The sequence below is a fragment of the Mastomys coucha genome, unplaced genomic scaffold, assembly GCF_008632895.1.
Source record: "Mastomys coucha isolate ucsf_1 unplaced genomic scaffold, UCSF_Mcou_1 pScaffold20, whole genome shotgun sequence".
NCBI lineage: Eukaryota > Metazoa > Chordata > Mammalia > Rodentia > Muridae > Mastomys > Mastomys coucha.
This window is the reverse complement of record NW_022196903.1, coordinates 51177937-51195187: the sequence shown is the minus strand read 5'-3', so window position 1 is coordinate 51195187 and position 17251 is coordinate 51177937. Positions and strand designations below refer to the sequence as shown.

At 40.3% G+C, this 17251-nt stretch overlaps 1 protein-coding gene and 1 long non-coding RNA gene across 9 annotated transcripts in view; one reads left to right on the top strand and one right to left on the bottom strand.

Annotated features, from left to right (window-relative positions):
- The window catches only part of Pde1c (phosphodiesterase 1C), a 454206-nt gene that overhangs the window by 377472 nt on the left and 59483 nt on the right, over positions 1–17251 (top strand). For all 8 annotated transcript variants that reach the window (XM_031382002.1, XM_031382005.1, XM_031382004.1 and 5 more), the window contains 5 exons: positions 751–852; positions 1390–1510; positions 5058–5139; positions 8161–8281; positions 9912–10087. In XM_031382002.1, the coding sequence (XP_031237862.1) occupies positions 751–852; positions 1390–1510; positions 5058–5139; positions 8161–8281; positions 9912–10087 (602 nt within the window). The remainder of the gene's footprint in view (positions 1–750; positions 853–1389; positions 1511–5057; positions 5140–8160; positions 8282–9911; positions 10088–17251) is intronic.
- On the bottom strand, positions 5057–15870 carry LOC116098972. The gene is made up of 3 exons (XR_004122026.1): positions 15744–15870; positions 5378–5520; positions 5057–5283 (listed from the first exon to the last, which is right to left on the bottom strand). It is a non-coding gene; the product is annotated as an uncharacterized LOC116098972 (long non-coding RNA).

Genomic DNA, 17251 nt, shown 5'->3' with positions numbered 1-17251 from the left:
GTAAACATTTATTTTATTTATAAATTGTGTGTGTGTATGTATGTGTGTATGTGCACACAAATGTACACCTGAGAGGAAATACACAAGAAGGTGATCTAACTGATGTGGGTACTTAAAATCAAACTGAACTCAGAACCTCTGCAAGAATACTAAATGTGCTTAAACAATGAGCAAGATCTCTATCCCCTTGTATCATATTCTTTGTTTTGTTTTGTTTTGTTTTTTTAATTTATATGAGTACACTGTTGATGTGTTCAGAAACACCAGAAGAGGGCATCAGATCCCATCATAGATGGTTGTAGCCACCATGTGGTTGCTGGAAATTGAACTCAGGACCTTTGGAAGAACAGTCAGTGCTCTTAACCTCTGAGCCATTTCTCCAGCCCCCTATATCATATTCTTTTTTTTAAGATTTATTAATTATTATAAATAAGTACACTGTAGTTGTGTTCAGACACACCAGAAGAGGACATCAGATCTCACTACAGGTGGTTGTGAGCCACCATGTGGTTGCTGGAAATTGAACTCATGATCTTTGGAAGAGCAGTTGGTGCTCTTACCCGCTGAGCCATCTCACCAGAATATCATATTCTTAATAAATTATTCTTTAGTCCTTACTACTGCAAAGACTGATATTAAATTTGAAATGTCTGAAACACTTAACTGATTGTGACCAGATGTTGCAAAAAATAACTTGGAGTTTCCTTTTCTTTACTTTCATGCCTTTTCTCCACCGGTGTTCCCAAACAGGGAGTTTCGAACTTTGGTCATTGAGATGGTAATGGCCACAGATATGTCCTGTCATTTCCAGCAAATCAAAGCCATGAAGACAGCCCTGCAGCAACCAGAAGCGTGAGTTGTCTGTGACATCATGTTCTCATAGGGCTTTGAACTCAAATCTGTACATTTCATAGGTAGAAACCATATCACCTTCAGGATGATGGTTGGGTTATCTCAGAAAGTGGTCATGTCTGGAACAAAGAGCTTGAACATCGTATAGCACCTCCCAATTAGTTACAGGCTTATGAGAATAAATATAAGACCTGGTACCAGTTTGCCCCAATTAGCATCATTTCCCTGTTAGTAATTAAATGATCAAAGGTCTGCTAAATGTAGCAATAACTAAAGAAAGTATCATTTAGATTTCCCTTGTCTGGTTGAAAAATGCAGGCATTTTATAAATTGGTTAAATGAGAAGTGCCTTCCTTATTCAGTCAATGCTGAAATGTTCATTCACTAACATGGTGGCAGATCTTGGAAGCAAATAATTGTTTCCTCAACTCAGTGAAAATTGAGTTTGATGAGGGCAAATGGGGAATTTTAGAGATGTTTGAACTCCAGTGTTTGAAGTGTGTGGTCACCATGTACATGCCTGTGTTGGGGTTGCAGAATTGAAAAGCCGAAGGCCTTATCCCTCATGCTGCACACAGCAGACATCAGTCATCCTGCGAAAGCATGGGACCTGCACCACCGCTGGACCATGTCTCTCCTGGAGGAGTTCTTTAGACAGGTACCTTGTCTCTCTTGCTGCTCCTCATGGCTGGTATTGGATACTTTGGGAATCAAATATTTTGGCACCTCTCTAGCAAGGACCATAGAGGACATCATCATTTGGGGGTTGGGGGAGCCTTCCTTCTCACAGTTGTTTTATTTCTGTATATGTAATATTTGAATTTTATCTAAATTCTGATTCTCAAGACATCATGAAATGCATTCTGTCTTAGGCCTTTCTGCTTAGATGAAGAAAAGTATTTCCTGGTAGTAGTCTCTTGACTAAGTATCATTTAATCTCCCCCTCCCCCATTTTTGGCCTAAAAAGGGCCAAAAAGGTTATTTTGGCTCATGTCTTTTTTTTTTCCCAGGGGAGGGGTTAGTTGTCTCTCTTGATGGATGAGCCATGGTACAATGTTTCAAAACAAAGTTGTGACAAGTTAGAGTCAAGAAATCACTAGGAATTATTGTTCAAGTACATTTAAATGTAGCTGCACCTTCAATCCAGAGTCATGTTATTTTTAGAGCAGATAGTCTTTAATGAGCATGTGTTGCTTTAAGACAAATGCAAATGTGTACATACAACACTTACAAGAACTAAAACAAATGCATAGCACCAAGACAGAGGTCTTCAGGCATAGGTTAGTTCTCCAGTCTGACGCAGACACTGGCCTCTCCTTGAGAAGAGTTGCTACACAGATACCTGCCTTAAGACATGAGACCCTGGGTCAGTCCACGAAATGTAGATTACAGACTTCAGTCACTGTTAGTTCATATTAGTAAATGAAGTTAGTGAATTCTTGTTCATTCACAAAGGGGAAGACACAGCATGGGTTTTGAGGACCCTAACCCCATAAATCTGTACTTAGTATCACATCTCACCATTGTCCCCTCAAGTAATAAAGGATGGATTCCTTCCCTGAGCCTTAATTCATTATCTACTGCTATAATACCATACCTGAGGAAGGATAATTTATAAAGATTAGGGATTTATTTAGATCATGGCTTTGGAACCTAGGAACCCCATTAGGCTGCATCAGCCTATATGCACAGCCTATAAGCCAGATGCACCTGGCTTATAAAAAGTATGTTTGCCTTGGTAAATCCTTCTGTTCTGAAAACCTTCAAGGTCCATTTCCTTTGTACTGCTGTGTAGCTTTACATTTTTGAGACAGCTCATCCTGTTCTTTTCATTTCTTCTGTATGTGGGTGTTTCTTCATTGGTTAGTTTGTTTTCTGTCATATATATTGTTCAACTTTTCCTTTTTCCCCTACAGGATTGTGTTGTTAATTTTCCAATTGTCTTTTCTTTATTGATACTTTAATCACAGTTTTCACCACTATTCATTTCATTTACTTTTATTTTTCTAACTCTCTGAGGATGAAACTCATTTCATTTGCTTTCCTTTCACTTGTTTAGAAAAACAGAAGCTGAAAAGTGTTTGTTTACTCCTGGGAAGCTCACTGCTTCTGACAGTGTGCTCCAAAGCCATTGTTAATAGCTGCTCTTTCAAACGGGTTTTGATTTTTCTTTAAACCAAGAGCTACTTCAAGTAGAATATTTTCCAAACCTTTCTATATTGTCAATAATATATTTCTTCACTTTTGTGAAGAAATATTTTACAATAATTTGTTATTGTTTGGAGCCTAAATTAAATTAATGTAGTATCTTTGTGAATGTCTGTGGATCATGAAAAATGCTTGCATCTTACTTTCAACCAAAAAACTGTCAGATGTGTCTGTGTGACAGTTAACCTTCTGTTACTGTGGCAAAACATCTAGGAACATGAACTTCAAAGAGGGAAGGTTTATGTGGGCTCATGGTTGCAGACGTTTCAGTACATAATTAGTCAGCTCCGTTGTGTTTAGGTTTCTCACAAGGCAGAAACCTCAAGGTAGATCGTCAGGGTAAAAGAATACTGCTCTCCTTCTGGTGACCAGGAAGCCAAGAGAGCCAAAGTAGGAAGCTCTGAAAACCAAAGGTATACCCTTTAAAGATGAGCCCCTGGTAACCCACTCCCTCCAAGCCCATCAGCTATGAACTCATCAGGCCTGAATCCCTTGTACCAGCCGGGGACCAGGTCATCAACACATTCTACATTCAGTCATAGCGGTCTGCCTTCTTCATTGTGTTTAATATCTTAGATTTTATACATAATTCTTAATTATGTGAGCCTCATTGGGCTGACAGTTGTTTCTCTTTTCATTTCTTTCTATGCATTAGAACTTTTGTTCCATAAATGCTGATTTTGTGTCATTTGATTCTTGGCTCTATGTAGATATTAGGCCCTCATAGTATATGATACCCCTGATAAATACAAAGCCTCCTCTTAGAAATCTACCTCTTTCTTCTGCTAGAATCCTTATCTGACTCCTTGGTGACATTACTTAGAAATAAGCATCCAAGTGTTGAGACAGTCTTGGCTGCAAGCTATTTAAGTTTTTGAGTGCTACTAGTTTATTGGTAATGTTCATTACAATTACAGTGTGCTGTACAAATTCTCTCCATGTTTCTCAAAGCCTGACTTCAAATATGGCTACCTCTGTGTCAAGAGAAATTCTTTAAGTAGTACTTTTTATTGGCTTATATGTATCTTTGTCATTTGCCTTCATGATAAACCCTTTAGATTGGGACTATTATCCCACATTTAACAGATGGAAATTTGTGAAATAGCAAAGGTCAGGGACCTTCTTAGGACCATATACTCACAGCAACAAGAAAGAATCAAGCACGGACTGGTAGCCATTATCCTGAGCAAGTTTCTTCCTACAAACACACACACACACACACACACACACACACACACACACACACACACACACAAAGATGGACATGAGATATGAGATATATTCTTCTCCTTCCTCTGGACATGACAAAGATTGAACTTCTGCCTCATGTTTTTAAAAGCCACCTCTATCAACAGTTAGACATCCCATAGTACTTATCCCATAGTGCTTGTATAAGAGTGGTGCTTTTTAGTGCCTGGAGACTATTTTGGCCAAACAATTACCCTGTGTTATTGTCTAATAACTGGCTCTTTCTAGTCTACTTTTCATCACAGACCAAGCATTAGGACTGCAAATACAGAAGCACTTACTCCCATTGTGTGTGGCTTTAGGTTATGTTAGGGGACAAAGCCACATCAGTAAGTTTGATTTTCCTGTTGGACACTGCTCACCACTGGGGGTTCAGTGGCTAAAAGAAGGCCACAGGTAGCTACAGGAAAACTGGTGGGAACACGGCCATTCTGACTGTGACGTTGGCTCCAGGCCACAGGACACATGGACTGCTGCCTAGTTTTCCCTGGGGAACCTATTGCTGCCCAGTGAAACTTTCTTTGAGACAGCATGAGCTCTTGCATTCAGAGGGAATGATTGTTCTCCGGAAGCCACCACTACTTGGTGTCTTTTGTTTAGAGAAGCAGGCCCCCCAGGACTTATTACACAATGTAATAGTAATCATTAAGATAAAAATAAGTGGCCTAAGCAGTAGCTGGGGTTGTAAATAGAATCCGAGCAGCTCAGCACACTGTTCTTTTGTTTACCGTGACCTTCTGTTTTTCTAGGGTGACAGAGAAGCAGAGCTGGGGCTGCCATTTTCTCCTCTGTGTGACAGAAAGTCAACCATGGTTGCCCAGTCACAAGTGGGTAGGTATTCGCCAGCTGATTGGAAGGGGCATCAGATGATACATATATGTAGTGGCTTGGAGATCCCAGCTGAGGCTTTGGCTCACTGTGGGCCAGCCTCTGAGAGAGTGGAGCGCTGTCTTTCTGTCTGGGCTGTGGCTGGTTCTGAAAGAGATTGCACAGAGACACCCTGAGGTCTCCATAATTTCTACCCAAAGGAAAGGGAGCTTCAACATCCCAAGGAAATGGCCATGCATACCGTAGTTAGGAAGCCTGTTGTGCTTAAGCTATCGCTGTGCTTCAGGATGGGAAGTAATCTCACCATGGTGCTTCTTCTGTCCACACTCAGGACTGCCCTCCTGCCAAGGGGGACGCTTTCAAATTGTCTCGGTTTCTTCACTCCTTTTATTCCATACAGAGAAAGGAAAGGAAGGAAGGAAGGAAGGAAGGAAGGAAGGAAGGAAGGAAGGAGTGAATGGAAAGGGAAGGGAAGGAAAGGAAAGGAAAGGAAAGGAAAGAAAAAAAAAGAGAAAAAGAATCACTATAATACATGCATTACAAAAACTCTCAGCTGTGGGAGAGGGAACCAGTGTCACACATAAAGTAAATGGCATGAGTGAACTCTACTCATCACACAAAAATAAATCACTTTAATAAGGAATTGCTGATTTTTATACTTATATATTTTGGGTCAGAGATAGGATCTCATGTATTCCAGGCTAGGCATAAAAAGGCCATTTAGCTAAGTGTAGCCTTGAGCTCAGGCTGAGCATGAACTGACTGTAAGGATCATGGCTTCCTGACCTTCCTGTCTTTAGATCCCAGGTGCTAAGAATGAACATGTGTGCCACCATGCCTGGCCTCTGCTTCAACTTTATGTGACTATTTACTGTTTTATTTGTTTCATCATGATATGTCTTAAGTTCCTGTTAGGTACTGGGCACTGTTAAGATTATAATGGATGTTATAGGGTAAAAACAAAACAAAACAAGAATCAAATTATATATGGAACTTGCTATCAAAGATATTATTAAACCATTATTAGACAGAGGGTGGGATATTAGAAAAACAAAATGTGTTTACAGCATTATGGGTGTTAAGGTTGAATTCTTAACATTTTACAATGGAATACAAAGACAGTTTACAAGCCTTTAGACATAGGTGATCCACATAGAATTAGTAAGGAGTCATATTTGAGCTATATCTGAGGAAGTATTCAAGCAGTGTCTAGGTAGGTTGTAACAGATATTGGTGCATGTTGGCAGTGGTTTAGTGGTGGATAAAATGACACTACAGATGGGAGATGGGAGAAAGCAGAGAGATTAAAGCTGTTCAACACAGTCAGGGAATTCTCAGTAGGTCTAGTATGGCAGGGACAGTGGGTAGGGAATTCGATACAGAGAGAGACATTATAGAGAGAATCAGTCAAGGATTTTACAAGAATAGCACATCCTTATACTTTCCTGTAGGAAACAAGGGCATATCCAAAGAATTCTGTGTATCATCAAACGCTGCAGCTTGAACTCACAATTAAATTGTAGTGAACCGCAAAACCCATTTTGTTAACAGTGTTACTTGATCAGATGAACAGTTCTTCTTTTGTGGGTTACATTACCGGATGTTTCACATTCTTCTCTGCTGAGTATCACCAGCACCAGTAGCACTATCTCCTTAGTAACTGTAAAAACTAAATAGTCATTTCTGCATTTCCAGACACCCACTCAGAGGAGTGGGCAGTGCCCCCCTTGATTGGTATTTAATTTCCTTCCTTACACGTGGCTGTGGTGAGTTAGTGCCAGTGTGTGTTTACTTTCACCCAGTGAGTCACAAATGCTCATCTAGTTTCCTGTTTTTGGTATGTGTGTGTGTGTGGGGGGGGGGGGTGTTATTAAGATAATCACTGTATGCCAGCTTTTACTCACTCCTCAGCATGGCCATCTTAAAAGGTATCATTTCATTAATGACCCTAACCCGGTATTTAACCCTTTTCTTCTAACTCTTCCCATCTGGTCCTGCCTCCTGTATCTCAAAGTCCGCATCATACAGTCTATCCTCTGTCTTCCTCTCATCTCTTCTGCCTTGCTGGTGGAGCCTCCTGAAGAATCCCTCTAGAGCCACCCTGCCCATTGTGCTGTGCCATGTGTACCTTTGGTACCCAGGTTACAACAGCTCTGGTTCCGTTTCTTGCCTTCTGTTTAAGCTGGTGCAATCACTGCTAACAAGAGTTTCCTGCCTCAATCTTTACTACTCACTGCCTCTCTGTGTCTCTTGTTGCACGAACCATAGCAAAGAAAACTTAAATACACCATCACAAAGATGCACGGACTTCTTCAGGCCAGCCCAGTACTCCTCCGATTCTAAACCCCAGGAGCTTCCTTCCCTAAACTATGGGTAACTGGCCTCTCCAACCCTCTTCCTCCCACCCGCAAATCCAAAGTCATTTCTCACACAACTCTTGCACACAAACTCCCTTTACCCAGAGTGAATAGCCACAGCTCTCTCGCCACCCATCATTCAGCCCTCAGCTCAAACACTGTAACCTCCATACAACTGTTCACTGGTCTCTTTGGGAGCAAAATGTCTCCTCTCCATTTTCTTCTGTTTCTTTCCTAGGAGGCTTCTTCTAGGCTTCTCCTTTGGCCCTGCAGAAACTCTAGGGGTCATTTTTGTGCCCACTAAATCTTACCTATAAGTTCCCTGAGGGCTGCTCAATTGAATTATTCATCTTCAACCCTTTACAAAACACATCACAGTGCTTATTACATAGCAGGTGTTAAGTTGTATTTTTAAGCATTAAATTGAATCACTTATTGAAAAGTCCTGAGGAAATTATATAGGGGAAATGAAACTGCCTCATGACATTCAGTGAGAATGAGACCAACTAGCTCTTGGCTGGTTTGGAGCTCCTGTGTAGATGTGGTGTTTTGTTTGCTTGGTAGCGTTTTTGTTTGTTTGAAGGAAAGACTAATTGGTTTCTTGTGGGCAGCCTGGGCTGGTCCCTGTTAGCATGTTGTTATCTGAGTCACTGCTGCTTCTCTGTAGGTTTTATTGACTTCATTGTGGAGCCCACCTTCACTGTGCTCACGGATATGACGGAGAAGATTGTGAGTCCATTAATTGACGAGAGCTCCCAGACTGGTGGGATAGGCCAGAGGCGATCAAGGTCAGTAGGGAAAGTTTGAAACCTGGTCGGGATGGAAATTTCTTGTTGGGGGTGTGTGTGGTATCACAATGAGCTGAACCTCTTTTACTTCTAACAGGGGACATGTCTTCCTCCTTTTCTTTCAGAGGATTTGAGATGATATTATCTGTATTCTCTAGACTGACCCCAAAACAGGTCAGAGTATTGACTTTTCAAGTAGTATTACAACCCTGCAGGTGCCAAGCTGTAAATGCATTGGAAAGGAGGAGGACAGGAAGGATTTTTAATATTCCTTCAACAAAGTGTACCTCTGACTGTAATAGTCCAACACCTAAGTTTATTACATATCTTTATATGGTTTGTGTGGAGATGCTTACCATAAATTAATAAAAGACTTGTCTTTATAGATGCTTAATTTATAAAGTTTCATTTGGTAACAATTATATAGTTGCTGGATAAGCAATTAAACTAACTAAGGATGCTTAAGATGAATGAACCTATAATGAATCTACATTGAAGATGCTAAAAACGAGGACAGAAGCCCCTGATAAATTCACATACTTTCTTAGCTCTTCAAGCACTGGATAAAATGAATGCCAGTAATTTTTCATTATCATTCACTGTGTCTGATACTTGGTAGTAACTTGTATAGCTACTTAGGAATATACAATACTTCATCAGAATACTACTTTCTTGATATTTCCAATATGTCCCATGTTTAAAGCACAACGTAGAATTCATTTAAAATCAGATCTTTGGCAAGGTCTGATCATCTGCCATCCCTAAGAAGCATAGGATAATCATCACTTTTTGTAAGCTTAGGGAATTGAGATTGGAGGAATTTTAAAGGCCAATGAAATGACTCAGTAGGTAAGGGACTTGTCATCAAGCCTGATGATCCAAGTTTGATCCCCAGGACCCACATGATCAAAGATGATACTTCCTGAATATTGTTCTCTAACTTCAACATGTGTGGCCTGGCATGTGCAGATAGATAGATAGATAGATAGATAGATAGATAGATAGATAGATAGATAGCTGGATGGATGGATGGATGGATGGATAGATAGATAGATAGATAGATAGATAGATAGATAGATAGATAGATAGATAAATAGATAGATGGATGGATGGATGGATGGATGGATAGATGGATGGATAGATAGATATGATAGATAAAATGTAATAACAATAACATTATAGGGATCTTGAGTCCAGGAGGAGGGTAAACTGGAGAACAAGTACAGGTTTGCTGACTAGCTTAGAAAAGTGGTCAGTATGATAGCAGATTGATGCATCCTGAATCAAAGAGAACTCCAAGATTAATTTTTTTCCATTTCAAAAAACAAAACAGATCAAATGAATGCTAGCAGACCCTAGTTATGAGAAAAAATGCCCATGCAGCATAGAAGGAAGTAAGGAATACTGTGACACATGAACATGCAGTGTTGTGGTTTTTCCTGCTAAAGCTCCAAATTTCATATTCATATTATATGTGAAACAGAATTTCCACAAACCCCAGGGAGTTTCATGATGATAACTCAGCAAATTTCATTCAGCATTCTCTGGCCTCTCTCACTGCTTGCAGGCTTGCATGCTGCACACACTGACACTAACACTCATCTTTGGTATGACTTCCTTTGTTCTCCAGTTTGAACAACATCAACTCATCAGATGCAAAGCGATCCGGTGTCAAGAGTTCTGGGTCAGAAGGAAGTGCTCCCATCAACAATTCTGTCATCCCTGTTGACTATAAGAGTTTTAAAGCCACTTGGACTGAGGTGGTGCAGATCAATCGGGAGCGATGGCGAGCCAAGGTACCCAAAGGTAATGTTCTCTTCAGGAAGAATCTTCTACACTAATCCAGGCAAACTCAGTGCTCACTTGCCAAGCAAGTGGCTGCCTTCTATGATTTATGGGTCTTTTAAGCATGGCACATTGCTCCAGGGACTGGATGCTGAATACTGGATATGGCCATGTGATATTTCTCATTCTCTTGAGAATTGAGTGCATGGCAGGATATGCCTGGCCTCCAAGCCACTTCTCCCTTTCTGCAACACACCTAAACTTCTTTGTCCAGTGTGGAGTTCTACAGGGACTGGTTAGTACTTCTTGGTCTCTGCTGGGCTAGCTTGTTTTACATTTCATGTTAGCTGCCACAACTGTAAAGCCTTTCTGCCCTCTACCTTGGTAAAGCCTGGTCAATAGCTACTGTCTGCTGTGTTAGGGTATGAGCAGCTTTAGTCTTCTTCCAGGAGCTTCCTGTCCTATGAATGGTTTTCCTCTACTCATTGCTCCAACCATGGAACTGACTGATGGGTTTTTTGCTTTATTTTCTTTTTGTTGTTTGGTTTTTGGGGGAGATGATAATAATTTGTAAGTAAACTGAAATTTCCTGAAGAAAATCTTAGCAATGTTCAGACCAGAAAGTTGTGACTCTTGCTATCATGCACAGAAAAATATAGAAATTCATGCTTTGGGGGCTTTAGTTCCTATATTCACATGTTTCTTTTTATTACTGAGCATGATTGGCACATGCAACATGATCACACTGTTTAAGTGGAGAGGTACATGCGTACAGGGAGCACAAGCCTGAATAATAGGAATCTATGATGCAAGCTCTCAGGGAGACTCAAAGATGTGAATTGGTTCTTGATGTTCACAGATGGGGGTGATAGTAGTGGACTTTGCAGAGCTGAGCCTTCAATAGCAGTCAGTGTCTCCTGTCACTTGTTTTTTGCCATCCACTTTCTAGATTCCATGTCCAGTGGCAAAGGATATTATGGATATCCCTATATCTTGGTCCAGAGGAAGGGGCTCTTATGTTAGAGTTTGATACGAAGGATGAATAAGAATGAAGACCTTGTACGTATCAACATTCTGAGCCCCAAACCCTCAGAGCACCCAAGATTCTTGAGACTTTGTCCTCAAACAACACCTGCACTGTTACTCTGCCTGTGTCAGCACATGTGGAAATTAAGTAGGATGGTAAATGATTTGGGATATATTCTGTTGCTATAACAAAATATTTGATACTCACTAATTTTACAAAGAATCAAGAAAATGGTGTTGGTATCTAGCCTGCTTGCTTCGTGGCAGATGGCGTTACATGAAGAGTCAGAGCCAGTGTGCAAATTTGAATCTCTATTCTCATAATCCCACTAACATCATTGTGGAGTCCCTACCCTCCAGATCTGGCCCATTCCTTGTTACATCCCAGAGCTCCCACTCCCAATCAACATTTAAATCCAAGAATTGAGGTTTTGATGAATAAAAGCTAGGGGACAACTCTAAGTCCTAGCATTAGAGTTGTAGATTCTGCAGTCCCCACACTGGATAGATAGAAGTATCCAGTAGCTGGACTATTTCAAAGGCCAGACACTGACTTGCCATCAAAAAAATCCTGAAAAAATAATTCAGGTAAGGCAAGGAGTTTAGATTTATAGTGTTCTTGGGGCACAACTAGAACATTATCTTTTGGTGACAGATGTTGTACCCTGAGCTATGGAGAGAGCCAACACCTGTTCTATATTTTAATTGTAAGCACTGAGGGTCTATTCAAAAGCTTCAAGCATTTAAATCCTCTGTGTTGGCAGGCTACTGCACCATTGGAAAAACATTCTCCCATGATCATTACACCTGAACATCCAATTTCTGACAACACACAATTTAAGGAGGTCATTCAAAATCATTTGTTTGCAATTATCTTGGTTACTGAAATTACCTTCTGAACTAATCACCTGGGGAAACATTAGATGGCTTCTTTTCCAAAGAATAAGTGGTCCTTTCACAAGGACAGATAAACACCCCATCGTTTTATAATGCACGAGCTTTGCAGGTAAAGGTACAGAAACTATTTTAAGCAGCATGAAAGGACTTGTCCCTAACCCTGCTTGGGGCCTTTGGCAAGATATCCAGTAGGTAGAATTTGAAGGACACTGGGATTTGCTTGAGGATATTAGAAATAGGAACAGGAGGGGTAAAGAAGATACCAACATAGTAATACACTTAAGGAAGCCTTCATGGTGGTATGTGTTTGTAATGTCAGTGATGAGAAGCAGAGACTGCTCACTTGGGCTCCCTACCCAGCCAGCCTAGCCCAGATGAAGACCTGTATGTAGGTCAGTGAGAGACCCTGTCTTGGGGTGGGGGTACGTAGTACTTGAGGAAAAGATGCATATATTAAAAACACACAGATACACACACACATACAAAAAAAGAATATATTATACACATGCAAAAGGAACATGGTCCAGCCCCTAGGTTATAGATATTTAGGGGCATGTAGCTTAGTTATGGGGGCCACATTTAGTTAGCAGAGAAATGGAGAATGTGCGGTTCTTTGAGACTCTATTCTAGATGTGGTCATTCCAAATAACATCTCAGAGTTAGCATTAAGAACTGAAGAACAATGTACAGAGAGCACTCAGGAGCAAATCTGGCCTAGTTTGTGTTTGTTAAGAGGGAGTTGCTAGTTACATACATTACAGAGGAGGGTCGGCATGTGAGGCAGGGTTAAAACACAACTCAACTCAGCTGACGCTTTAATCCCTCAACTGTATGTACTGTTCATTGGCTGATGTGAAGAATTTCGGTTTGCGCTTACATTGGTAGTGGTCAGTCTGAGTAAGTGATCCCCAACTGTTTCCCTCATTGACCATTTTTTTTTTTAAATCCTGAAGGACTCTGATTTTGAGACAAGCTGCCTTCCATGGACCTTCACGTGTTGTTAGGAAACAGGATGAAGTTTAGGTGATGTGATTCAACCTGAATTACAAAGATATGTAGAGCAGATTCCTCATTTGTTAGGAAAGAATTAATGTTTTGAATAATCTTCTGAGTCAAGTATCATTTCCACCCTAAAATTTTTGGGTGTAACAGTTGATCAATATAGTCTATATTTATTAATTTCTATCCAATATTTAATACTTTTTACACATTCATTTTCTACTAATGGAGTATGTTAGTCTACAAATGCTGGACTATTTAAAATATCTATGAGGAAGAGAATAAAATCATTCTAACCCACCCAAATGTCAGGAACTCTTGCAGTTTCTCTGAACCAATCTAGTTTTCCTCAGCTGTGTATACACATAGAAAACTTTCCCCCACAAATACATATTATAAAGAAATGCTATTTCTATTCCACTGGTTTTCCCCACCTTGGGCATTTTATGCTGAAGCTGGATATTCAGATGTAGTGCTGTTTGGGACACAATCATGGAGCTATCCCTTCATTTCTGAGTGTGAGGGTTCCAGGGCATTGTTGCATATAATGTTATAAATATGAAACTTTCAAAGACTTCATGGGGTTCTCCTGTCAAAAGACACAAGAACTTTAAAATCTTCTGAAACCAAATTCCTCTCTGGATTTTTCTTAAAGCTAAATTTTGTCTCTCAGGTGCAAGAGTAGTGAAACTGTCTATTTCTCTCCATTGGATATCCACATTGTTATTGTTGAGTCATCATAATATTTACATATTAAGGAAAATATTTTAGTTGTAAAGTATCCTGCACTTTCTACCCAGCCCCAGTCTATCATGTCTCATTGACTTGGCTGAGTCAATATTATACCACCTACATCTACCCTCCTACAAACTTGCTTTAAGTTTCTATATTGGACAGTCAGTCTCAATAAACATAACATATCACATATGATATACAGTGAGAATCTCTGTAGTTACTGAAAAATTTATTTTTGCTTGCTTGTCGGCACTTGGCTTTTGTTGAACACTATGACGTTCTCAGCTTGGATTAGAACTGTGTTGTTTGCCATCCAGCTTAGCTTTGCTTTTTTTTTTTTTTTTTTTAAATTTTTAGATTTACTTTTATACATAAGTGTTTTGCCCGTATACATGTATGTGCACCATATGTATGCTTGCAGCCCTCAAAGATCAGAAGAGAAGCCCAGGTGCCTTCAAACTGGAGTTAGGGTTAGTTATAGAACAACTCATGGTCCTTTGTAAGAGAAGCAAGTGCTTTCGACTCCTGAGCCAACTTTCCAGCCCAGCACATTATTTTTAAATACTTGTTTTCATTTTTAGCTTTAACATTTATTTCTGTTTTAAAAATAAGCTTTGCACTTTTATTATGTATCACATTTACCTCAATTGACACATTTTCCTCAATTTTAGATTTTTAATATTGATTGAATTTTCTATCAGCTAGTATACTTAGGAAGCTGCTGTAAGAACACCTTATGAACTCTTAGGCATGTCCTCAGTGCCCTCCTTGTTTCTGTATGGAGTGTAATTGGCAGATAATATACATACTTATATTGGCAGGTTAGATTTCTATCTCTTATCTCATTTCATATAACCATCCTCTCTCCTCCACCTCTTTCTTTCCTGTGTAAGTCAGCAGTTCCGAGTAAGTTAAGGGACAAGTAGCCTAGTAAAATTTCCACTAACGAATTTATAGGATCATTACTTATGCAAGTTAAAGCAAGATGAATAAAGACACAAGTGCATTTTTATGACTGTTTAGACATCCAGTGTGAGAAACCCCAGATTGTATGTGAGAAGTACAATTTACAGATCCCAAGGACTCTGCCATACCCTAACTCTTCAGCTGCTTTTCATTGGTTATTTTCTTAATGAGTCATGTAACCAATGACTGGCTCAACTTGCTACATATCCCATGGAACAGAGCCAACCCCTGACACTATTAATGATACTCTGCTATGCTTGGAAACATGAACCTAGCATAACTGTCCACTGAGAGGATTCATCTAGCAGCTGATAAAACCAGATGCAGAGACCCACAGCCAAACATTAGGCAGAACTCAGAAGTCTTGTGGAAGAGTAGAAGGAAAGATCAAGGGAGCCAGAGGGATCAAAGGCACCACAAGACCTACAAAGTCAACTAACCTGGGCCCATGGGGGCTCATAGAGACTGAACCACCAACCAAAGAGCATGCGTGGGCTGGGCCTAGGACCTCACATATATGTAGCACATGAACAGCTTGGTCTTCATGTGAGTCCCCTAACAATTAAAGCAGGGACTTTCTCTGACTCTGTTACCACCCTTTGGGTCCCTCTCCGCTAGCTGGGATACCTTGTCTGGCCTCAATGGGAGAGGATGTATCTAGTACTGGGTGGGTTGGTACCCATGGGAGGGCTTCCCTTCTCAAAGAATAAGGGAAAGGGGGAATGAGGGAGGGAGTAGGTGAGGCAGGGACTCAGGGAGAAGAGGGAGGGGGCTGTGGTTGGGGTATAATGGGAGTAAATTAATTAATTAAGGAAAAAGGAAAAGAAAACAGACCATAAAGTTTACAGCCTGCTAGTCAAGAAGCCTTGGGATGATGCTAGATCTTAAGACCCAACAAATAACTTCTCTGTATCCATGCCACCACTGGAACATGTGGGTCTGTGAAGATTATCAGTGTCTCACCAGCTTCCTTACCATAGAACTGTAGTATCTATACTAATAAATTCACCCTAAGAATATAAAGGAGTCCGATTGCAGATGGAAGTAAACCAACCTCGTGGAGACATCATTTTAGTCTTATATGTGTTTGCAAGAGTCTCTGTATTTAGTAGTATCTCTGTGTACTCTGTGGTTGATGTCACTCACACAAGTCCCAGACAGAAGGTGATTAGACAAGCCAAAGAACATCGTGAAGTCTTGGCTAGAATTTCCTAGAAGATTGTGGCAGAGAAAGGACTCACACCGTGGGCCAGTGTGATTTGATTATGATGTAATAATAAGAGCTACCTTTTTTTAAACTTTTTTTTAGATTTATTTATTTTGTGTATGGGTACACTGTAACTATATTCAGACAGACAAGAAGAGGGCATCAGATTCCATTATAGATGGTCGTGAGCCACCATGTGGTTGCTGGGAATTGAACTCAGGACCTTTGGAAAAAATAGTCAGTGCTCTTAACCACTGTGCCATCTCTCCAGCCCGTGCTACCATTTGTTAACTTAAAATAACTTTTGCATGTCAGCTGCACTTGAACAAAAACAAATTTGCCTCACAAATGCCTTCTCCCCTTCTCATTTGTTTTTCTACATCTGTGAAAAATTGGTCTGACTCAGTTGTCAAGTGAATATTTCTTTCTAAGATAATATTTTATGGTCTTCCATAGTAAACTACAATTAAACAGCTTCAGATTTTATTTAAATGATTTTCAGCTTGGAGATATTTTGAGTGTTGGAAGTTTTCCATGTATTCTGTAATGAGTCTGTGAAGGTGGCCATAGCTAATCTTCTCTGACAGTGAATTCTAAATGTGAATGACTCTGCCTCTCCTTGTTTGTGTTTCCCTTTGTTTTTTTGTTACAAGTTATCTTTTAAATACAGCAAAATAAAATATAATATGATAAAATAAAAGCTATCACTGGGCAGTGCTGGCGCATGCCTTTAATCCCAGCACTTGGGAGGCAGAGGCAGGTAGATTTCTGAGTTCGAGGTCAGCCTGGTCTACAGAGTGAGTTCCAGGACAGCCAAGGCTACACAGAGAAACCCTGTCTTGAAAAAAACAACAACAACAAAAACAAAAACAAAAACAAAAAAACAAAAAAAAAAAGCTATCACATTGGGGTTGGACAAGACAAACAAAAGGAGAAGAGCCCAAGAGAAGGCCCAAGCATCAGAGACCTGTTCTCACATTCAGGTGTCCCATAAAAACACTGTAAGCCATAATATAGACACAGAGAACCTGGGGCAGGCCTGTGCAAGGAAAATGCGTGCTGCCTTAGTCCCTGTGAGTTTGTATGAGCTTTGGTTTGGAGTTTCTTGTTTTCTTGGTGTTCTTCATCCCCTCTGGCTCTCACACTCTTCCTTCCTCCTCTTCAGCTTGGTTCCCTGTACCCCAAGAGAAGGGATTTGATGGAGACATCCCATTTAGGGCTGAGTTCCTCAAGGTCTCTCACTCTCTGCATAATATTTGGCTGTGAGTCTCTATTGTCCCCATCTGTAGAGATTAACTATGGAGCAGGGACTGAAGGAAGGGGAAGCCAGCCTAAATATAGCTATCTCCTGAGAG